Source organism: Xyrauchen texanus, chromosome 10, assembly GCF_025860055.1.
Source record: "Xyrauchen texanus isolate HMW12.3.18 chromosome 10, RBS_HiC_50CHRs, whole genome shotgun sequence".
NCBI lineage: Eukaryota > Metazoa > Chordata > Actinopteri > Cypriniformes > Catostomidae > Xyrauchen > Xyrauchen texanus.
The window spans coordinates 36,743,117-36,768,660 of NC_068285.1; the positions used below are offsets into that span (position 1 = coordinate 36,743,117).

Sequence of the window (25,544 nt, forward strand, 5' to 3'; positions counted from 1 at the left end):
CATCCTGCTAGAACACTCAGAGAAAGAGAGGGGAATGTTTGCGTTTGCACAGCGGACCTAGCCAGTCTAATTCATCATTAGGGTGTATGTTATACACTGTGCACAATTCAGGAGGAACTGATTTTAGTTAGAGAGACGGGTATGAGCTTCAGAAAAGCTCTGAAAATGCTGAACCTTGAGAGAATTAGCAGTCTCAAGGAATTTTATAAACAGAGACTCACTTTTAAAAATGAGACATATGAACTCTAACTTTTAAACACTTTAAGACTTTGTATCACTTGTTATGTTGTGCTGCAGTCACGTTTTTTGTATTCTGAGCAAGTATGATCACTAAGTTAAAAAAGTGCAGTAGTATTCTAAATACAGTAACATTGGCATTTATTCATGGAAGATGCTCTTTGCACCCCATTGCAAATAAGGTTAGATGCTATTTACAGTGCAAATAGTGGCAAATATTATTTGAACCCCAACATTGGTACACATACTGGTAGATGTCATTTGCACCCCCATTTAAATACTAACAAACACTATAGAGTCCCACAGACACACTACATTAAACCCTAAACCTAACCCTAACATTCCTTTGCAAAATGTAATCATGGTTTTACTACAGCAACCATAGGATCACAATAGTATTTTGTACTTAAAGCATAATAACATAATTACTGTAGTAACACCATGGTTGATTCCATTAACACTATGGCTTCCGTCAAAATGAAACATTGTTTCTATAGTATTACTATAGGAAAACTACCTTCATATTCATTTTCACAAGTAGTACTAAAGAAAAAATTGAGAGAGGAGACAGAACAAACAATGGGAAAAAGAGTGGGACAAAGGCAGATTCGAACCCAGGTCACTTGGGCACAACAGCACCAGCTTTACACCCCACACCACTGCAATAATGCTTACAATGCAGTCTGTGTTCATTTATGTTTCCACAAGAATATTAAGGCACTTAATATTAAAGCAGCGCTATGTGTCAGGTGCTATTTACACCTGGGTGTTTATATATTTATGTAATCATTATGTAATTATTATTATTAGGCTATACTATATATATATATATATATATATATATATATATATATATATATATATATAGTATATCAAATAAATATGAAAAAATAATTGTTGTGCTGCAGTAAAGATGTTGTATTCTGTTCAAGTTTGATCACTTTGTTAAAATATTGCATTAACGTTCTAATATTCATTAGTATTAACTGAATTATCATTTCAATGTATTTTATTTATCTATCTTAAATATTGTTGCTATTTAAAATGTATGTATTATGATATTATATCAAATAAATACATCTTTTCATTACATATTCATTTATGCACTTACCAGATATGTTTATCCAAAGCAACTCAACAGTGCATTTAAGCTATTGGCAAGTTTTATTGGCATTCAAAAATAGACTATTTATGTTTTTATTTACAAAAAAACCATAATAATATAATGTTAATACATATCTCAAATTACACTTATTTTTAAAATAAGAACAGATTACATTTAAAATAAAAAATTATCTTGTTTTAATGACATCAAAACAAGTCCAAATAACAGTTTGGCGGCTTGCTCGTGCTTTTCTCATTCTGTGCTTTCGGTAAAACATGCTGATGGGGTCTATCGTCAAACATTGTGAATCAGTAAACCTCATCACAGTTTAAAAACGATCAAACAACTCAAGATTTTACAGCTTCGCTTTAAAAAGTGCCATTTGAAATGTTATTTTGGAGTCATAAAGCATAATTATTTTAGAATTAGCAGGATTTGATCATTCAAAACACTTAAAGAGGATTTATCCTGACTCTGAACTGCACAGGCTTTAAACACATTCTCTCTTTAGCAGCTTTCATAAATATTTGACCTCGGCATGATTAGGTCTCATAATACACCAGCCTTACTCTAGCAGGCCAACCTGAGGCCTGAATGAGGCTCTTGTATGATGTGTTTGTGTGGATACCTGCAGGCCACAAGGTTAATAAGCTAGTGATGATGGCAGCCAAGCACTGTTGACCTCCGCCAGTATGATTATTATGCCAGGTAGAACCTGAGAAGAGGAAGGTCTCCATCAATCGAAATATATTATTACACCTCCTACCTGTTCACTAGTGTCTTTAAAAAAAAGCATCCGGTACTGAGTGGCATGTGTCAAGAGCAACTGGATCGCATTTTGCCGTCTTTTATGGCAGAACAGATAAAACCTGGCTGTTGATTGGCTGCCAGTATTGCTGGTTGTTACAATATGCCAAAAGTCATCTCTCTAATAAGAAGCTCCACTTCCTGTGCTGCAATTCTCAGTTGCGTTCCATTTAAGGATCAGCTTTGTCTTTGATGTTTATACAACAACTATTTTGAGAAATAAAAATAGACAGAAATTAGACTTATTTTTTTAGTAAGTGTATAGAGCTATAAAAATTTATGTGGATAGCATATCTCAGATGTTTGATCTTAGAAGAATTTTATGAAAAATGGCTGTGACACTTTGCATTATAAATCATTAATATTCAGTAATAAATATATTAACAAAAAGGGCAACTTTCATGCAATACTTGCCAAATCGTGAGCGATTTAACGTATGTTAAAATGCTAATTCTCACTCAAAAAAGGATTTTTGCTGCTTGTTCAGTTTACTTAATTCAAATGAACTAAAGAAACACATATTCTTGAACATCTTGAACAACTTGATTTTATTTGATTCGATGCATTTAAATGAGCAAAATGGAAGTTTACTTAATCAATTTGAGTTGGGACTACATGAATACTTTTGCGGTGTTAATGTATCATTAATGAAACTGGGCATTTCCTTTTCTGAGCTGGCTTTGCAGTTTCACTCTCCATACACTTGCTATTCTGGAATATAATGATTAATAAAATAAATGAAGATGGACCAACATAAGGAAATAAAATTAAATAAACCTTAGTAAATGAAGCTTAATGAACCTAATGAAGTTTAAAAAAAAATTAATTCATTAATTTGACCAAATACAACTAAATTATTTTGGCTCAATAAAAAAAAATAAATAAATAAATTCTGAAAGACATTCAATTGCATGTAAAAGCTTAGTTCGATAAGGGTAATTAAGGGATTTGTGGAGGGATTGTGTAAGGAATTTTGCAACAGTTTGTGTATAATTTCATATGTGTTATATTATATGTGTTGACATTTGTTCTGTCACTTTTCTTTCATGTTGATGTTTCTGTAAAAACACTTTTCGGGTCTTTATGCTCATTCACAGTATACTGTATCATATTATAAAGCCTGAAGTCCATTATATCATAATGAACTATACAGTGCATTGGTTTATAGTGTTGGTAGCTCCTTAATAAGTGCATAATTTGTGTCCACTTTTCAGTAAATAAATACATATTCATAGGTTACTAATGTTGAATAAGTGCTATTAAGCAATTAAAGCATGTGAACGTGTAAAACATGGTTTACTATTTGACAGGTATTGCATAAAAGTCATGCATTTGTAAACTAATTATTAGTCAATAATGAACCCCTTTTTAAACCCTTAAAGGGGACATTAATGTAAAGTGTTACCCAAATGTTTGAGTTCACTTTGAAAGTTCTGACTTTTGACTTTGGATAATCTGATCATAGTCTGAGACATTGATGAGATCTCTCCTGAAACTCTCGAGGAGACAAATGATCGATTACTGGGATCTCCATTCGCTCTCCATTTGATCTCACAACTGTCTAGAAGAAACAATTGAGATATTTAAGATATCTCATTGGTGATTTTCATTTTCAATGGGAGTGCAGACAATAAATATTTCTTACCAATGTGAACTTGTGTTTACATATACTGTACATAAACCTTAAGTTGTTATCATATTCTGCCCAGGTTTACAGATTAGTTACTTCCCACTCACATTAGGCCTAAACTTTAACTACTGCAAAGAATAGGTGCACTTGCTTTTTGTTCTCACTGTAACCAGGGTCCTATTCATTTATTGTTATGTAAAAGGCCATGGCCTTTCATGCCTTTCCCCTCTGCCATGAGTCCCAGCCCCGAAACGACGCCAAAGCCATTGTCCTTCCAATTACTGATGATAATTGCCATGTAATGAAGTTAAACATTTGTGGGATTTAGAAGCTAACATTGACTATGTTTCTCTTCCCCTAACCCTCTCTCTTTCTCACACTATATCATTCTGAATGGGCTCATCCCATTCTTTTCAACACCAAATAATTGCAGACATTATGCAGCTGGATGTTAATGTCTTTTATCCGATTTATTTATTTATCCACTAAATTGATTTCATATTTTTATTGGCGTTGCTACGCATTCTCTCATCTTGTTTTTCGGTTGGCATGAGCGTATATTGCCTTATTGTCTTTGCGATGTGCGCTCATGCCATCTCTCTATCTATGTATCTCTCTCTCTCTCTCTCTCTCTCTTTTTCTCAGATTTTGAAAGTTTTGGAAGACTGTATGCCCTTTCTCTTTTTAGCCACCCAATAAGCTGTTAAATGCTCCCACCGTTCAGTGGTGTCTAATGATTACCACTTACACACCCTGGACAATAGGGACAAGCCCAGAATTGCCCAGGGGGGCCAAATTCGTCTGCACTCGCTAGCGATTCTCATAGCAACAGGTTGAATGGGAGGTGAGTTTAAAGGAAATTGAGAGGATGCAAATGTGTCACATTCGGAAAGAATGCTTTTACTTCTTCACACAGGGGCTCTGTGATGGAGTGCTAAGTCACGGACAATCCTACTGTACCTCGGCAACCTCTGACCCCAAGCCAAGCTCCCAGTGACCCGAACACAGTAGCCAGGCAAAACTTTTGACCTCACTGCAGAGCACTTAGCGTCTCAGCAAATAGCACCATGCTGACTGCAACGCCACGGCACAAAGGAAATTAACTGAATAGACTGCAAATGGACAGATCCACACAAATGACATGTCAACAATGTGCCCAAGGGTTTTGATCTTTTCACACTTTCAGTTTGAGAGACAGTGACATGGTCCTGTCACTCTGTCAGTCTGGGTTTTTGACTAATGGGACTGTGGCATCTTCGTCCCATGTCTGTCTTGTGTTTCGTTGTTTGTCTTTGTGAGAGCGCACAGTTTCGGTTGTATTCCCTGCCGTGCGCTCGTCGGTCTCCCTTATTTCATGTTCCATGTCTGTCTGTTATTGACGTGGGTGCATCGCACTTAAGTCATCTTGGCAGCATGCACACAATAGTTTATATCTGTCTCTCGTGAACATGGGTGTGAATCACGTCACGCTCGCTTTGAGCTGTCTTCGTGTTGAGCTGAGGTTCGGATACTTCGGACTAAAGTGTCGGGTGTGTTTGTTGCTGAACTCTCGCACAGGTGTCCTGTCTTGGTTTTTGTTGACTGTTGCGTGCATCGTATAGGCATTTTCCTCGTGATGAATGCTCAGGATTCGTTTAGTCTGAGAATGCGTGGCATCTCTTGATTGGTGTTGCTACACATTCTCTCATCTTGTTTGTCAGTTGGCATGGGCATATATTGCCTTATTGTCTTGGCGGTGTGCACTCATGCCATTCAGGTGTTTTGTTGTCTTGTGAGAGCATGTAGCATTGTTTGTTTCTGTATCGCTGCGTGTCTCTCTGTCTTAAGTCATACCCCACCTCCTTGTTTGCTCATTATTAGTTAATTTGCCTCACCTATCCCTCCCCTGTTAACCTGTTTGATTTCTCTCCCTATTTTAGTCTCCTTGCGTGTGCAGTCCAGTGCCAGTTCGTCTTGTGATCTAGTTGGTCCTGTATGTGTTTTTTTGGTCACATTCCTTGTCGGTTCTGTTACCCTACCTTGTTCTTGTTCAGTCCAGTCGGTCCAGTTCCTCGTTTACCTTATTTCCCAGCCCGGATTACTTCCTTTGTTGTTTTCCCCTACGGGGTTGTTTATGTTTGTTTTTCCCTGTAACAGGTAAAGTGGGCAAGGAGGAGGCAGGAACTGGCTGAGCAGTCATCGTAAGTTTTAATATCATAAATAAACTTAAATCAACGTAAACACATAAACACACACAGCAGCCACACGTGTGTCTCTCTCTCACTCTCTCAAACTTGCGGATCATCTTTATCCCCCTCCTGGCTGATTAGCCCAATTCAGGGCCAGGCGTGTGTCCTCACGGCCCCGCCTCACCCTCCTCTTCGTCACATCCCCGTTGTGGCAGTTTTGGTTTGATTTTTGCCCTATTGTTTGTATTAATAAATTTAATTATTTTAAATCTGCATGTGGTTTCTGAGCCTCTCTTATTCCTGACAGACAACAGAAAGTGAAAAATAAATAAGTTGTCTCCTAAAGACATTTACAAAGAGGTTTGCCATGCTATGTTCATTTTTTAACACACCTAACAAGGTCATTGTGGAGTGATTGCATTAATAATGCAACAAGTTACATTTCCAATTAGATTTTCTGATGTTTTAATCACTGCTAAATGAGAAGACCTGTGGATATTACTGTATTTTGTTAATAAAATATAATGTGCCTATATACAGTAACTACTGTAGGTTTTTGCTCATACCAAATTTTCCTTCATGATGGTGTTATGGGTGGTTATGGGTTTTTGAAGGTGTTTGGGTGGTTACTACAGGGGTTGCTAGGATGTTCTTGGTGGTTGCAAGGGGTTTATTACTGGCCCAAGTGTCTATGTCATTTTGTGGTTACTCAGATTGACTTTGTTTTATGTTATATCTCGTTTGAACATCTAATACAATTTAATTTGAAAAATACACAAAAAGTCAAGTCAATACTTTTTAACATCTTTTTCACGGACCTTTATAAGCAATAATAAAAGTGAGGCTTACCATAAAGATTCATTCTGAACTATTGCAGCTATTGTATCCACAGTGCTAACCTTTATAAATGGGATAATGTGACTGAAATATAACCCCTACCCTCACGTACCATAGCACTAGACCCTTACTGGATAAAGTGGATTAGGAGGTGCTGTTGTCGCGGTGGGAGTGGAGAGGAGGTGATAATCTGCTGAACTTCAGACAGACCTGCTGAGGTTCTTCACCCTAGAAGCCCGAGGGCAGTAAATGGGGTATAGCCTCTGCTCACTGACACAAATGTGTGTGTTTGCACAGTTTAAACACAGCCTCATTCTATTCCTCAGAGACAGACTCTCTACACACTGCCAAAAAGCCAACGGCAGCAATTAGATAGAGCTGTTTTACGATGTGCCAGAGAGAGAGATAGAGAGAGAGACCTGTGCTGTTACAGATGTGGAGCATTGAAGATGAATAGGAATAAGAAAAGGGGAAAAACAGTGCAACGAAACAAACAATTAATCCATTAAATGTGCATCCAGTAATTTTTTCCCCATTAAAAAAGTTTTACTCCTAAATAAATAAATTGTCATTTTGAAATATATGTATTAAATCATGTCCACGCACATGAGATGAGGACTCTAGTCATATCAGTAACCTTATTAAAGCTGTTTTATCCTACATGGGGGAGGGGTGCCCTCATGGGGTCTGCCATTTTAGAATCACATGACCAGCTGAATACTACTCGCTTCATCTCAGTAACCATATTGTTATTGGACACTTTCACTCTTGGATTAAATTAATCATGGCTTATCGTGCAAAGTGTATTTCCACAATCGCATCTGTAAATGAAAACTATTTATTTTGAATGAGTCTGCATACACACCACTAGGTGTCAGTGTCCAGGATTACACAAGCAAAAAGTGTGCCATTAATATTACGGCTGTAAAGACTGAACCTGTTCTTAAATAAAAGTCTTACAAATGCAGTGTTCCTTGAGCGAGACACTGAAAACAGCGCGATACATCTCAACAGTCAAAGATATTCATCTTGTGCCTGTTTACATACAAGGTCGGCGCTGACCAAATTGATTCCCTTGGCAGAGTTCTGCGATCGTCGGACGGGGGATAGAGGGGTGCACGAGGTGATAATTTGACGTGGTGCAACATGCGAGGTGATCGTCTGTGTTCCATGACTGCTATCGGGTTCTTGAATAACGTGTAATGTGCAAGGTAAGGGCAGCCGGTGGAGTTCCTGGTGCTCTCCTAGGGTAAGATGGTGCCCCCCCTAGGGAGTTGGTGCCCTACACAGACTGCGTAATATGCGTGTAGGAAAAGGCTGTACAGTTTGCATAGAAAAACAATTTTTTTTAAAAGAGCACAGATAAAACCAATAATGATTTGATATGTAAGGCTCCCATTAGAAGCCATACAATTACAAATTCTGCTAATCTTCTCCTCAACTGAAACTCTTAAATCTGCTGAACTTCTCTTTTATGTTAAAATGAATTAAGATTATTTAGAATAACATGAGAGTGAGAAAATAATGACAGATTTTCAAACCTTTTTGGTGAACTATCCCTTTAAAAAATAGACTGTAAAAATGGTGGCTAGATTGTGATATGATGGCATCTGCAAAATCATACATTTTAGGGGTCCATATTTCTGAGGTCTCATTTGTAGACTTGCTCTACAATTTTTGAAATTATACAGAGAGAGAGGAAAGGAAAAAGAAGAAAGAATGAGAGAAAGTGAGATGTGACTCTCTTCTTCGTTAGTAGCTCCACACCAGCTGGGCACCACTCACAGGGCACTTTACTGGGACAGATGGCAGCATCACCCACATTGCTGCCTCATTCCATCCTGTGCTGGCAGAAACACTACCAGCCAACCGGGTGGAAATCATTAACACTGAAGGGAGACTGTCCTACTGTGTACTCTGCGAAAAGCTGGGAAGAGAAAGGAGAGTAATAGAGAGGGAGAGGGAGAGTGGGTGCCCCTTAAAGTGACCTACGCTGAGACAATCTGTCATGACTTAAGTAATTATCCACAGAGAGGGAGAGAGAGGGAGAGAGAAAGAGAGAGAGAGAGAGAGAGAGAGAGAGAGAGAGAGAGAGAGAGAGAGAGAGAGAGAGAGAGAGAGAGAGAGAGAGAGAGGAATACAAATGGAGCTATCATTATTCGAGAAAATAGCATCACTATGGGCCAAGCCTGAAACTACTCCAAAAATCTTCTTCGGCTTTCTGGATTTGGACAGCGAAAGAGCAGTTCCTACAGTACTTCCCCTTTATACGTTCACTCTTTATTTCTCTGCCACTCTTTCCTTCCTACTTTCTCATTCAATATGAACAGTTTGACTGTTAACTTGGACAATAGCATTGCTATTGTTTGATGAGGATAAGCATTGGTGTAAGATCTGATTCATATGCGTTCGTTTTTTTTAAGTGACCCGTCTCTTGGGCGAGAAAACAAATCTTTGGTTACTTGCTTGCATCACAGAGGTGCTGCCATTGGCCAAATATTTTCTAAATCTACAGCCCAAACCATCTAACACAGCACTCCTTCATTTAGCTTCATTACATTGCCCTTCCACAAGTTAATCTGGCATTGCATGTATGGAAGGTGTGGGGGTGTACTTAGATATACTTTGGTGACAAAATGGTCATTAGAAGTTAGACAAAACCTCCCTTAAGGGATGTCCTCAAAATAAAAAAATAAAAAACAGTTATTTATTATTTGTCTTGTAGGATTGAGGTTTGGGTTAGGACTATAGAACATTTCAAGGACTATTTGTCAGTTTAAGGAAGTGACATCTTTTTTCCTTGAACATTTCCTACTATTTGTCGAACTCATTCAAAACAGCAGTGGGAGGTACTTCATTTAAAGTAACATTAACGTGATTAGCGTTACCAATGGTAACACTGCTCATAAAATGACAATATTAAAATGTGAACCATGTTGTTCGGTGGCTGGATGCTTCCAGGATGCCTGGATTGAACAGAAATTAAAGTGTTTAGATCTAAAAAAAAGCAACCACAATTGGATGCAATGTGTGCAGTATTGAAAACTGTAGCACACACCTTATCTCTGGTAGGTGAATGAAATGCATGCCATCTAATTGTTAAAAGTAGAGAAAATTATTGCTAAAAGTTTGAGGTAGACAATAGATTGCTCCCATTATAATGAATGAAGCTGCACAAGTCATTTACTTTTACATTTAGCGGACGCTTTTATCCAAAATGACTTACATATAAGGAACATAACAAGCAATTTGTCACACAAAAGCCAACTATATCTGAAATATTGAACTGCTAATTTCTCAGAGCAGATGGAGTAGCAGAAAGAGACAAGAAAAGCATTTTAATAACTAAAACATAAATCCTTACCTTGTCCGCAGGTTACGCGGACAGCTTCATTGATATTCCCGATCTTTCCGCTGAGCATCTAAACTAAGAAACATTTAAATTTCCTCTCTTGCATAGATGCTCAGTATCAACAACACATCAGGATAATTCACTTCAGGTTAACTTTTGATGTTCTTTGAGAAAATATGTATATAATATAAAATATAAATACTCAGAGCCTTTTTTTTTTAAAGGATCTGGTAATGATACCGGAAATGCTTTAGGGTCAGTGTCGTTCTAATTAAGAAAGAAACTATTTTCATCCTTGAAATGGTCTAAAGTATTAATAATTAGCTTCATACTGTATAAAACAGAAGATTTAAAGACCAAATGTCCCCACAAGGATAGTAAAACCTGAAATAGCCTACATTGTGGGGACCAGCCAATAGATCTTTTTCACAGTAGCGTCAACTTTGATTTTTAACGGGAATGAAAACGAGGCTGTGAGGGATAGACTTACAACATCTTCAATAGCACGCACATTATAAACCTGTATAAAGTTCCAAAATCCCTTCTGATTTTCGAAAACTCTGTTGTCTGGAGTATTTTTGTCTACTGAATGTTCTAGGAAAGATATTTTTCAATGTTTTCCCATTAAAGAGACTATACGTCTATCCCTCACAGCCTTGTTGTCATTCCCTTCAAAAATCAGAGGTGGCGCTGCTGTGAATACCATGAAAAAAATTACTTTTGGAATGTACATAAAACTAGTTTGGTATGTTTTGTCAAGATAATCTTGACAGATAGATAGACAGATTGATCAAAGTTTGAAATCACTGTGACAAAACCTTGGCTTGTTTCAACATTCCGTTAATGTATGTCTAATGGATTTTTGGGCCATATTCCCACTAAACATTTTCTAATCATTTTTTAAATGTATTAATTTTGCTTCATTTGCACCTCTCATCATCACTAAAATGGCTTTTACCCCTTCCAAAAACGGAGTGTTTCCAAAACAGTCTACATTTCTGCATACTTTAGAAGACGATAACTTAATAAAATTGAAAATAGATTTTTCAAAATGAAATGTAATAGTGTGGACGTGGCCGAAGTCTGATCAATTGGAAAAGACATACTGTTGTAACCCGAATCAGAACAGTTTGAAAGTTTTTGCCAAGTTTGGTGGATGTATCTTAAAAGCTCTTAAAAAAAAGAAGAGTTTCACAGTGATGCCATAGAGGAACCAATTTTGGTTCCTCAAAGAACCTTTCAGCGAAAGGTAATTAAAGGAACCATTTTTTTATAAATTTTTTAAAGTCTTAAGAACCTTTTTCCACAACAAAAGAACCTTTGGTGCAATTGAAAGATTCTGTGGATGTTAAAAGCTCTTTATGGAACTATACATGCAGATAAAGAACCTGGTTACAACTGATCATTTTGGTCTTGGTTTAGAGATTTTGGAAAACTCCTAAACAAAGTCTGTAGAATCAAGCCAACATAATAACGTCTTCATGAAAATAAAAAAATACCAAAGGTTTCTGTGAGGTTTAGGGTTTATAAAAATACTAGAAGTAAATGTAAAGCTCCCACCATAACAGAGAAACAGGTTTGTGTGTACACACATTGGCTATGTCAGTACTAGAAGTTCCCATGTGTGTTCCCAAATTCCCAGTGTGTATTTACTGACACTGGTCTGTCCCCAATGTGTTAAGAGCCACATGGCACGAAAACAGCCCTGCAAACACCCGGTGACTTACACCATAGTGAGAAAAGAGTACTAGAGCACAAACTGGGACTATTTTGGGTCGGCAAGTGATAAAGTAAACATCAAGAGGGCTATCAAGAGTTAATAGCATCATTATAGGAAAAGAATTCATAGACTTGCTAATTGGTTTCTGTATTTGTGGTCCACCAGATAGTTTCATTCCCTGCCTGTTGGAATTTAATGAGAAGATAAGGAGGTTTTGGTGACTGGGATGATAAAATTATAAATCCAAAATATGCTCTTTAAAAGAACAACTCCTTTATCTAGACCAACTCATTTTATTCAGTGGTTGTGAATTATCTGAATTCAAGGGGTATATTGAACGATATTAAATACTCTGTTGGGTTCTGTTTAAACATAAATAATTAATAGCCCATGATTAATAAATGTAGCAATAGGACATGAGGTTGTCACTGTCTGAAATTAATGATATATTCTCTTTTAACCTAAGCCACGTTTAAATCTATAATTAGGCCACTGAGCACTTAATGACAGTCTGGCGTCTGTAACGTGAACATTGGCTCCCTTTGGAGCTGCCCGAGCCGCCCTTCTCTCGAACCCTCACAAATTCTCATGACAACATTTTGTCTTCATTCTGGAATATAAACCGCATATTATTTTTTTAATTATAAAACCCTCATTTTGGGTGGAATATGCACTCTGATACCAGGGGTAAAATTTCCTCAAGTTGAGGCCGGTATCATCTCAGGAAGTTTTTTATATTTTTTTCAAATATATTTTTATATTAAGTCGAAGCAAATGGACCAAACTCCAGGTAATGCCAACATTCTTTACATTATTACAGAGGCCTCCCTTACATGCAAAGACTAAAGCTCCTCCGAAAATACCCTAACTGCTCCTGCCTGACATGTGTTTGTCTTTCTAGTTCATCTAAACCAGGGCCTCTAATTTGATACAGTCCAGGACGTTGATTGTATATCAGTGAAATTCTGGAATGTAGCATTGCATTAGGGCACAGAGGAACGCTTGTAGCCTCACATTGACTTTCAGGGTACATCAGATGCGATGCCAGATGCAGGTGTCTGATATGTCCAATCTGATTACCTTGACTACCAACAAAAAGTTTAAAAAAGGCTGCTTTCAACTCCCATATAGCCTGTTTAATGCAAAAGGCTGTGTGCACTTTTATAGGATTTAGCCTTTCTCTCTGTCCTATTCCTCCAGCAGTTTGTGGTCTTTAATCTAATAATACACAAGACTATGAGCTATAAGGTAACTATGGAGATCACTTAAGCTTACCGTCTTTAAGCTTTTTCTTGCAGTTTGGGCAACTAATACCTGATTAAATCCTGGTGCAGACAATAGGCTTGGTGGTGTCGATTGATGTAGCTTGTGCTCCATGGGGGTTGGTGAGTGGATGAAGGCCTGCTCTGTAAAGGATACCCTCTTTATCCCACCCCATGAGGGGTGCTTATTCCTGGGGGAGCCAGCCAGTCCCCAAGGTTCGGAAAAACCAAAACACACTCACACACTGACCAGATTTAAGCAATGAATGTAACAGACTGTTCCTTAGGGTAGTTCCATAATGAGATGATTTGACAGCTGGCAAGAGAAGTCAAAGCATCAATAGAATTAAGGAAAATAATTAAGATAAACAGATGATTTTATTATGCATACCCTCAAGAACAGGAAATACATTGAGATACAACAACATGGAGCATTCTAAAATGAAATTTTCAAAACAATGACAATACAACTAAAGAGTCCCTTCTAATATAGAGGCGAGCAATGCATTTGCATGCAGGGTTATCCCAGGAATGTCAGTGAATGCACCAAAACAACAAAGTTCCACTTCAGGGTACCTTTTTCAATCAACCCAGCACCTAGCTGACAAGATCTCCTGCCCCATCATCTATTGTGTTAACCCCTCCGAACCCCCTCTGAGCATCAACAAATGCAACAAAGCACTGGCCAGCGCTTTAAGCTACTAAGATCAGCAACCTAGTGAGCCTGAAAGCAATGCTAATGGCTAATAGTGCATGCTAAGCATTAAACTGACTAGCGGTGAAACAAAGGAATAAATAAACTGTGAAACGGATTCAAATGCAGGGCTACTGAAACGGGTCTGCTTGAAAGCTTTTTGATTTGCCCTGGTGAAAGTGGGCGGAGGGGTCTGCCAATTTGGTCAGCAATTGTGTTAAACATCTGTTCAGTCCAGAAACTCTGCTGGAAATGATGAAGTTGAGTTTAACAGCAAACAGTGTGGATTAGAAGTGGTTAATTGGTCAACTGATGAAACTGAACCAGCCCGGCCATGCTCAGGTCTGTACAATGATCTACTGTATCAGGCCACTCATGGTTGACCTTTGCTGGGCTGAGTTCATGTTATCAGATGATCTCTGACATTTTAATGACACCTATTGACTGTCTTAAGAACCGATTACATACAAACTTTAACCCACCCGCCAATTAGGTATGTAGGTATTAAGTAGGTAGGTATTAGCAGAGGCATTTTCCCTCAGGCTGTGTGTCATGAAAGAATCTGATCAAATACGTAACCAATATAAAGTACTATTGCAGTAAATCATTCTCGACCAAACTGCCATGCAGTGCTTTAAACTAATAATCAATTTACCATAAAAGTTGACTTGTTTTGTTAATAAAACCATACAAAACAGCAATCTACTGAGCACTTAAAAGGGTCATCTGTGTTAAAAATCTCTCTATCGCTTCCCCTCACTCTGCCCTTCCCTTTCTTCACCTTTTTTGTCTTGCCTCCACAAAGTAGGGAAATGAAACAGTGATGGCATCAAACTGCTGTTCATCAATGGATTCTACACTCATTATCACTGTCTTTGTCACTTACAAAAGCTCAACTGCACAGTCATCTAGCCATCTCTTAAAACACACTCCAGGGGTAATTGGCTCATTGGTGGAGGACAATGTGTGTAGAGTAATAAGGATATTCTGAAAGGTTAAGGCAATTTGGTGATGTATTGATTTTTAAAAGAATCTTGAAATACTTTTTTATTATTATCTTTACTAATATTATTAGTGAAGACTATTTTTAGTGCAGTATATTTAACTAAATTATTTTCCAATTGCTCCATTTTGGATAATCATATTTATGAATATTAATAATTTTTCCCGAATGTGGTACTTGTGCAAATAAATCATTTAAATAGCATGTACACCAGTTAAAAGTTTGTATATACTCATTCTTTTAAAAATTATATTTTTCACATTTTACTGTAGATTAAATGTATGGAAATAATCCTGTTACCACAAAAGTAAGCAAAGCTTTTAAACAGTCTTGAAGTATTGACTGGTGGCTTACTTATTGATTTAGTCACTGTAAACTTATACCAGACTACAATTGATGTAACAATGACATCAACAATATAAATAAATTGAGGACAAGTCCATTAATTACTGAAAGTATGGAAAAGAGAATCAACACATGGTCTGTAAGAGCAGTAGATAGATCTATTTAGAGGACATCCTGTAGGAAAGGACTTGTTGGCATACCCTCCTGTACTGTAATTTAATGGGACTATACTCACAAACACACTTCATTTTTATGCCAAAGTCAAACTAATTGGGGTAATTAATCTCCTCTTTATTAGGATGACATTTTTTTCTTTCTTGAGAGGATTTCAAAATAGCTGGATATTATGGACACAATGAAGCACTTTAACAAGACACTTTATTTGCACAGCTGCAAATAAACTGGCAGCTGTGATTGCCAGAATAATTATGTAAAAAATACAGTAAAAATGTAAACAACTTTACAGAACAACCTGTAAATCTATTGTTTTTACAGTATATTTTACAGTGCAGTACCATTGTTTATATTATTAAATGATAAACTTAATATATTAAACTTCTGAAACTGTAAAAGATCTGCTTTTCACTTTATAATATATTGTTAATTATTGTAGTAATTACAGAAGGGCACATGATGACATGAAGTTCATCAATAGTGGCTCTTCCAGGAGCAATGACCATTAAACATGTAGAGACGTTGCTCAGTGTCTCACACAAACACTAAACACCATCAGAGTAACACATGTGAAATTAAAAAATGCAATAAACATTAAATAAACAAAATCAAATATAACACTGAACACCCCAAAGTACATAACTGATATTAAAAATAAGAAGAAACATAACTATTCCCATAAAATATAATTAAATGAACTGGGTCACACAGGGAATTCTGGGAACACCCGGTAACTGTTTTTTTACCATAATTTTAACATAAAATAATTAACATAATTATAAACATAATTTAATGTACAAAAATGCATGTACTCTCTTGTTAAACATATTATAAATTTTAACTGTTAATGATACAGGAATGTCATTTTACAACATTTTACCTTGTAACTACATGCATTGTCTTTTTAAATATATTAAAAAATGTTAACGTATATTTTACGGTAACTACTCTTTAACCAATTTATGTTTTTACTGTAGCATTTTTACAGTCTTTTAGCATTTAAATTAGGGACATTTTTTACAGTGTACAAGGACAACATGGACAAGGACATGACGGTTTTCACCACAGGGGCGGACTGGCCATAGGGAGAACCAGGACTTTTCTCTGTGTACTGACCACAAAACAGGGCTGAATGGGCAGCGATAAGCTGAATGAGCTGCCGTGTTATGCCGAATGGGCCATGACTGGCTGAAGAGGGCTGCAAAACACTGCCGCAATATGCCGAAGGTGGCTGCGTTATGCAGAAAAGGACAGCAACAACAACAACCCCCCCTTCACAGTCCGCCCCTGATTCAACATATATGCAATGAAAACAAAACCCATGAACCAATGCTTTGAAATTCCTTGCAGCCACATTCACAGTGCAGTCACACACACACACACACACACACACACACACACACACACACACACACACACACACACACACACACAAACTAGTCATTAATGAATTCAGTTTAATGGCTCATTACAGAGGAAGGCAATGTTTAGTCAACAGTGTTAGAAAGATCAGCGACTGATGGGGGAGGTTACAGAGGTGAGGAGATTCACCAGATGAGTGTATCTGGGTGAGGGAGGGGAGAATCACTAGGACCCATGGGAATAGGAGTCCTACCCTCTGTTAATGGACTGCAAAATTAGCCCCTGTCCCCCCATATTATCAAATCAGATACAGAGGCAAATGGAGATGGAGTGATAGATGACAATCAGGTCAGACCCTTCATATTAAAACCGTGCTGTTCCAACGCCCACAGTCGAGTAGAGACACTGGGATCCACTCATTCCAATCTGACATGTTTGTAATAAGATAAAAGCTTAACATGCTCACAGGAAAAAAAAAACAGTGAGGCAACTGTATTAGCAGCATTTCAAAGATGCTTTGATTGTGTGTCAGCATCAAACTGATCACAGTGTAGGCATTTCTATTTAAAGCACTTTTGGCATCATCACCCAAATTTACTTTTCCCTTCATGGGCATTTTATGAAATTCACACTGCAGAATATCCATGTACATATGGAGTCGACACAATTTGATCTTGTGTGTGACCACTAAAATGAGACCAACCACCAATTATAGCTCCAGAGCCAGGAAAGGCATGAAATATAAATGTAGAAAAAGACCAACAGGGTGTACCATTTATTTGGCAGTGTTAGCGCAAAAGACAATCATACAGTACCGCTGCTCCCTACACACATACTACGCAGTCTGCATAGGGCACCAACTCCCTAGGGGGCACCATCTTACCCTATGGGAGTACCAGAAACTCCACCGGTGTCCCTTACTCGCATTATATATGTTATTCAAGGACCCGAAAACAGTCATGGAGCACAGATGATCGCTTTGTGCTCGCATCACGCCAACACCTACGCTCGCCTCGCACACCCTCCCCATCCGACGATCGAGGAGCTCTGCATAAGGCATCAGATTGGCCAGCGGCAGCCCTGCCCTTATGCTTGCAATGCTCAATAGACAACCATCTTACCTTGACATTATGTTTGCAGTAACAGCGTATTGTCATCCCTATTTTTGAAAAGTATCTTTGAACATGTGAACTTATAGTAAATATCAAAAGAGCACGTGAAAATGAAAAGAATAGAGGGGAAAAAACAAAGACATAGGGAACTAACCAATGAACCTACAATTTTGGGGTCTCATGGATTTTTTATGTTGTCAAAGTTCAAATGTATAATGCTGTGAAAGCAGTTTCATTTATATGATGATGAAAGGTTTCATATTAGCTTTTACAATAAAATGACTCCAACTACATAAATTTGTATTTTTTTTATCCTCTTTTCTCCCAATTTGGAATGCTCAATTCCCACTACCTAGTAGGTCCTCGTGGTGGTGCGGTTACTCACGTCAATCTGGCTGGTGGAGGACAACTCTCATTGGCTTCTGAGACCGTCAATCCACACATCTTAGCACGTGGCTCGCTGTGCATGACACTGTGGAGACTCACAGCACGTGGAGGCTCATGCTACTCTCCACGATCCACGCACACCTTACCACACTCCCCACTGAGAGCGAGAACCCCTTAATTGTGACCACAAGGAGACTACCCCATGTGACACTACCCTCCCTAGCAACCGGGCCAATTTGTTTGCTTAGGAGACCTGGCTGGAGTCACTCAGCACACCATGGATTCGAACTCGCGACTCCAGGGGTGGTAGTCAACGTCAATAATCGCTGAGCTACCCATAACCCCATATAATATTTTTTTTATGTTTTGTGTATAATTCACTAGTGAGGCACCTTTCAAGCATTATGAACTGACATTGTAAAAATAATCTTTCTCTTTCTCAAACACACTTTAAAAAAAAAAAAAAAAATTGTGTTCAAACAGGTTTCCAAATAAGCAATATATTCTGCTGTTCAAACAAATAGATAGTCCCTCCACCAAATCGTGAAATTGGTATAATCAATGTTGTTGTGTTGGGCTGGACAGGCCAATCAAAACAAACAGAGGAACTTTTATAGTGCCACAAAGACAGTGTTTATAGTTATTCAACTAATATCAGTCTCTGTATTTTAAGCTATATGATATAGCAGAAATCATTTTAACAGCAAAAAAGTCAAAAACTTCAGCTTTGAGTAAAAATACCTTATTTGAAATCAATTCAAATAAATGTTCATGTATAGCTAATGATAAACTTAACTAACTGAGATCAAAAGTAAATGGTGAGCCCTCGAGTTTATTGTATTAGCTTAAAGCAGTTTTGCATATGTTACTGTTAGACATTTTCATGAGCTCATCTGGTCATTGTTGATTCATCCAAACGGTACATTGGTTAAAAGTAAATGGTAACCATATTTTATTGACTCACAAACTGCAAAATATTACAAAAATGAACAGTTCTCGAGGATAAATCTTATCAAACATAACTTCATCAGTTTTTGATAACATTAAAAACATTTGATAAAAAGTAATTATAGAAAAAAAAACTGATAACAACTTACATTGTCTTCATTTTTATGTTCTAAAGTGGAGAGAATACACACTTTGTCCGGGGTTTCACTCGTGATTTTGATTCAGATTTGCTATTCGATTCGAGAAGCAAAACTTTTAGTCCGATATTTGAACCGATTTGGCCAATTTAAAAGAATCAAATTGATCAAATGATTCGACTCAAACGATTCTTTCGCGAATCGGACATCACTGATGCGGTTTACATTTGCAGCTGTGTTATTTTTGCTTGTGGTGTCCGGGGAAATGTATCGGATCATATTCTCTTAAAAAAATAATTTGTATGTAGTGAGTCAACAGAAATATTTATACAAAAAATATTTCAAATCTGTTCTTAAGTAGTCTACAGTAACGAAGTAGGATGTATATAGCAGCCAATATACACCTGGATATAGCCAACAAGATAAATCCCCCCTAAAATACAGCCAAGTAAACGTCAGTTAGCACGTGATTCCATCGCCAATTTAAAATGTCAAAATCCTTACTGCCAAATGGAGGAGTAACCGCTGTAATTAATTCATTAATTCCCACTCTCCGCTCAGCAGGACACGAAGAGAATTGACTAACCAGCTCGCCAAACTCATTTGCTACTCAAGCATGAAATTATGACTTTTTTGGATAAATAATTGCAAAGATAACATCTGATAGCAAGGTGCACCCATGAGGGGGAGGATTAGCGCAGACAGGGGTGTTAGCCCTCATTACCAGCAGTGGATGAGAGGAGGAGAGAGAAAATATACTGGGATGGAGAGATAGGCTGTGATTTTAATTGCAGGCTTCTCTGGTTGGCTCCTTATCACAACCTCTCAGAGGGATCAAATGGCTCCTCTTAATGGAGCATTTCATTAACCTGTCACCTTATCACGGGACAACCTGTGTGATGCTAATGTGGACATTACCATAAACGGGATCGTTTGTTTTCCTGTTGGACGTTAGTGAGACCCTCTCTAGCACGCCGGGTGAACGCATGTGTGTGCGCGCGCGCCTTGAGAGGGAGCGATGATGATGATTCTCTCGGCTCCATCAAATCACCATTACGCTCCATTATTACCGTTTTCTCGACTACACACGAGATGTGGAAGCCGATTTCACATACTGCAAATGCGGTGTATAAACTCCTGAGCTGCGCATTTGGCCAGAGTTGGCAAAAGTGCGCAAAATGCTTAAAACATGAACTATTGATTTGGTGAAATTTTTTGCATTGCACAATCTAAGAAAAGTCAAATGCATTTAATGGACAGTAAACTTAGTTAACTAACGCTTAAGCAAACTGGGAATGGCAATTTCAATGTGAAATCCTGTAATTTGCAGAAAGTCTGTAGCTAAACTGTAGAAGAAAATAATAATTTTGAGAAATGCATAAATTTGTAATATTTGGTTTTAATCTTTTATAGATAAACACATTTAATGGCTAATTAAAGGTTGTTCCAAATGCCAACAATCGTAGGCCTATTATAAATGCTTCCTAAACCGACAAAAAAAAAAATTATGTTATGTTTTTTTATGATGTTAAAGTTTGATATATTTGTTGTCATATTCAACACTTTTACGCCAACAAGTCGTAACTTAATTCGTTTACACACGCGCGCGCGCACACACACACACATGCACACAAACATACAATAATACACACCACAGCCTACTTATCGTGTGGCCCCGTATAGGAGGGGCCTCTTGCTTAAGTAGCATGCTAATCAAGCCGTCAACTTCAAATTGTGAGAGGTCCAGAGAGTAGACCTATCACTACTGCCGAAGAGACTGCGCTTCTACACCAAGCCAGAGTTATAACTGTGATTTTGAAATCTGTTATCAGGAGTGGATTGCCCTTCTCTGCTATAGGCTACATCTCTGTCAGAGTTCCTCGGCTGTTGGACATGTCGTTTCCCCAGCTGGGTTACCCACAGTTCCTAAACGCCTCCCAAGATGTGTACGGAGCCGAACCAGCGGGTGTCATGCCCAACTCTCCACACGAGGGAAGCTCCGACAGCAGCGCAAGTCCCGCGACTCCAGCCGCTGCGATCACGCCGATGCTGGGCATGTACGCGAATCCGTGGACCGTGCAAAACTATAGCGCCTTTTTACCTTACAACAGTGCCGAACTGGCCCTGCTCTCTCAGATGGTAAGATCCCGTTGTTTTAAATCTGTTTTTCAGCTCGTTACTGCGGAAAGCTCTTCGTACAACACTTTGGATTGATAAAAGAAACTTTAAACGTGAACCTGTGTGAGTTGAATCATAACAGACCGAACGTCTCGAAAATATTAAAATGGAAATAAAGCTTAGCTGCCCGATTTGATCAAATATTTAGAATTGCCAAATGTCACATTAATTAAAAATGGTTAAAAAATGGTTCAAGGGTCCAAATAGTTCAAAAATAACCATATATAGGCCTATATATACATTATTTTTTATTTATTTTATATATATGTCGTTTTAGTGCAGTTATTTCACACCAACCGACAAAATTATTAAACAATGAAATTAAAATGAGTTTATAGTTATTGCATTTCTTTAACCTTTGTTCAAATACTTTTAATAAGATCACGAGATTTTAAACGCTTTTCCTTTAAACTCATTTAAATGACATGATCTCTGTTTTGGTATTCCAAGTCGTGTTAATAATTAGTTTTAATTTATTTTGTATTATTGTTATTATTTATCCATCATTAAATGCCTAATTGTCTTGTTCTTAGTTAAAGGATTGGTTTAACTCAACTTCTGCTAAGAAGTCTTTTGAAACTGTGTTTTTACTCCGAGATGAAGTAGTAAGCTCACTATTTCACTTCAAACAGTTTTTCTCATGGTACATTTTTCCATTCCCCAGGGGTCCCAATATGAGCTGAAGGATAACCCCGGGGCTCACCCACCAGGATTTGCAGTCCACACTACACCCAGTTTCTACCCCTATGGCCAGTACCAGTACGGAGATCCGTCCCGGGCCAAGAGCGCAACAAGAGAAACCACAAGCACACTAAAGGCATGGCTGCAGGAACATAAAAAGAACCCGTACCCCACCAAGGGTGAGAAGATCATGCTGGCCATCATCACTAAGATGACCCTTACACAGGTGTCCACCTGGTTCGCCAACGCGCGCCGGAGACTCAAGAAGGAGAATAAAGTGACCTGGGGTCGCAGTGCCGAGGACAGAGACGGACGAATCTTCGACAGCGACAACGAGGACGATGCGGACAAGAATGACGACGAGGAAGAAATCGATCTGGAGACCATCGATATGGACAAGGCCGAGGAGCCCAGAGGAGATCACAGCAGTGGAGTAGAAAAAGAAACATCGGATGATCAACGTGAAAGAGAAAGCGTGGAAACACCACGGATATTATGCTCGCCAGCGCTAAAGCATATGGACAACCCTCTGCCAAGTATTAAAGAACAGAGCGTTGTAAAAAGCATTGGTGAGGTATCTCCAAATGGACCAGTGTGTCACAGGCCTGGAAACAGCAAACCCAAAATCTGGTCACTTGCAGAGACAGCGACAAGTCCTGATAATACACCGAAAGTCAGCGTCCCCTCGACACCTGCAGGCCTCAGGGCCTCACCATCCACACATCCAGCGTTCCTCTCCACTAACGGAATTTATACTTGTCAAATTGGGAAACTACACAACTGGGCGAGCGCAGCTTTCCTAAATGCAAATACTCTGATGGGTGTGCGCTCACTTTTAAGTCAAAACAGTCACTTCCCAAACCACAGCCCCATTTCGGACCCCGAAAATAAGCACTCTTCTTCCTCTGGGTCTTCATGTCTAGAGGCCGACAGTGAAAACTCATCCGACAGTTTCAGTCCCATACATAATGGTTCGTATTTAATGTGTATTAACATTTTCAAGAAAATTGGTCATTTTTGTGACATTATCCAACACCGACAACGTTTTGGTCTCCAAGTTTAATATGCCATGTTGTACCATAGCACGATTTTCATACATTTTCCCTCTTAATGTTGTATATAGATCAAGAAAATATTCAGAGAATTGAATCTCCAACACTCGCATCCAGGCCACCATTTCCAGTCATCCATGACAGGTACATTTTACGCACACGTCTTTTATCCAAACACTGGCTTTTAATAATCGAACTATTCGCTACACAAAAAACTAAATGTTGTTTCATTTCACAAACAAGTCAGAAGAAGAATAAGTGCCACTTTATACTAACTTTTCTTAATTACAATTTAAGAAACATGTATTCTTTATACATATATATGTGTGTGTGTGTGTGTGTGTGTGTGTGTGTGTGTGTGTGTGTGTGTGTGTGTGTGTGTAATATTCAAAATTTGTTCATTATTTAATGTACATTTAAATAGTTAGAAAGGTCATTCAATTTGAATTCGTACATGTTCATTGTCCTACTTGTCGATAGATGAATTGCTGTCTATTAAACAGTCAATATACATTGTTTGCTAAATATTTGTTAATTAAAAATATTTAAAGTGGAAAAAAAAGAGAAAAAAGAAAGTAGTTTGCAATAGATCAGTAAATAACTGATTTAATTTCCCTATTTCCTGACTAATTTTTCCCCATTTCTGTCCTCTGCTCTACTCATACAGGTCTCACCATGAAACATCACAGCGCGCGCTGAAGACTATTTCATGAACACAGAATTTATTTCAAAATCTTTTAAATTATTTAACGAAAGTAACATGTGACAATAAAACAGCATATACGTCATCAAATATACCAAATACTTTTTTTTGTATTGCTTAATACACTGCCATCCTGCAATATCATTTTTGTATTTTCATTTCAGCATGTTTGTAAAATAAACGCAGGGGAGCAACACGGTAAACTCAGAGTCAATAAGAAATATTTGTCATAAATTGTAAAAAAAAAAACCTATATATTTTTGTGTAATAAAGAAAATGAGATTAATGGTGTTTCTGAAATGAGTTATCTTAAACCTAATCATTATAATTTACTCAAAAGCCACGACTGAAATAAGAATAAGTGCGTAGGTCAGTTTGAGTTTGAGAGTTTTTACAAGAAAGTGAACGAAATGTTGAATGCTACAAAGAAGTGGTGAAATATAATTTCAATAGTTTTAATAAGTTTACAGCCTCCGTATGAACACGAGCTACGCAATAGTAACAGTCTACCATGTGATCTTCAGGTGATTCTCAGACAAGCATCAACACAGTTCATTCACAACATTGTGGATCAAACTTATTTAATGGCTAAACAACTTATCAAAGTTTACCGACATCATTTAAGTTATCGTAAATGAGCAGAAGTAGGTAATGGTTTATTATAATGACTCAGATACAGTATTATGAAACATTAAACATTTAAATATTGTACATTTGCATCACTAGAAGGCTACGGCGACATCTATGGGCGGATTTCCCGTCAAATCTCTGATTCAAAAACAACTCAAAAACTTAAAAAGACCGCTTTTGAAATCTAAAGCCTATTTTAATTAGAACATTAAAAAAGACAACAGTCAGAAAATCATCAATTATGAATATTGAGCAATCATTACGCAGTAATCTATTTATTTTTTATTTTTATTTTTTTTGTACCAAATAATAGTACAAATGCATAACATTCTTTTAAATTCCTATCGGTTTTTATAAAAAATTGAATTAAAGTGATTTATTAAAAATAAGGTTAACGTGGACACATACTTAAGCACTAAAATTATGAAACAATATTTCCCAAAATGTAAAACAAACTTAATTTAATTGAAAGCAGTTTCCAAAACAAATGACTAGTTAAGCACGATGCAATTGTTTATGAGAGTTCATATCGCGGGTTCAACAGAAGGCGAAAGCTCTCCTTACACAACCCCGACAGCTGACTGAAATATGGAGACAGAGGAATATGGATTGCAGCTGTTCAAATGCCAGCGCACAGCATGTGTGTTAAAGGCGCAGGAGAGTGGGGTGTGCATGGAGTTTATGGCAGTGATAAGCAGAATATAAATGGCTGCTGGAAAAGGACACATAACTTCACCTGAAATCAAAGGCGCGGGAATTCATTTTTGGCAAGGGGTGCTCCAGTCCTCCAGGCGGACGATTTCCTGTTCATGTTGGTGTGGCAATCCTTATGAGGACTCTCCATAGACAAAATTGTTTTAATACTGTATGGACTATCCATAACCCTACCCCTAAACCTGCATTTTTACATTTTCAATAAAACATACTTTAGTATGTTTTTTAAGTGATTTTAATTATGGGGACACTAGAAATGTCCTCATAAACCACATTTGTAATTACCAGTTAGTAACCTAAAAAACA

The 25,544-nt window shown here is 37.7% G+C and overlaps 1 protein-coding gene across 1 annotated transcript; it reads left to right on the forward strand.

Annotated features, from left to right (window-relative positions):
• The first annotated feature begins 21,031 nt into the window (after positions 1-21,031).
• On the forward strand, positions 21,032-24,135 carry LOC127651042 (iroquois-class homeodomain protein irx-1-B-like). The gene is made up of 4 exons (XM_052136746.1): positions 21,032-21,419; positions 22,123-23,110; positions 23,263-23,335; positions 23,859-24,135. Exons 1-4 carry the CDS (start codon positions 21,174-21,176, stop codon positions 23,902-23,904), a joined length of 1,353 nt encoding a protein of 450 aa, XP_051992706.1. The 5' UTR covers positions 21,032-21,173; the 3' UTR covers positions 23,905-24,135.
• Positions 24,136-25,544: the final 1,409 nt, after the last annotated feature.

Bases quoted from the DNA above. Each gene is read 5' to 3' on its own strand.
- LOC127651042 (XM_052136746.1), top strand. From the start codon at position 21,174: ATGTCGTTTCCCCAGCTGGGTTACCCACAGTTCCTAAACGCCTCCCAA. The intron at 21,420-22,122 runs GTAAGATCCCGT...TCCATTCCCCAG, and splicing joins TGGCCCTGCTCTCTCAGATG to GGGTCCCAATATGAGCTGAA. The intron at 23,336-23,858 runs GTACATTTTACG...CTACTCATACAG, and splicing joins TTTCCAGTCATCCATGACAG to GTCTCACCATGAAACATCAC.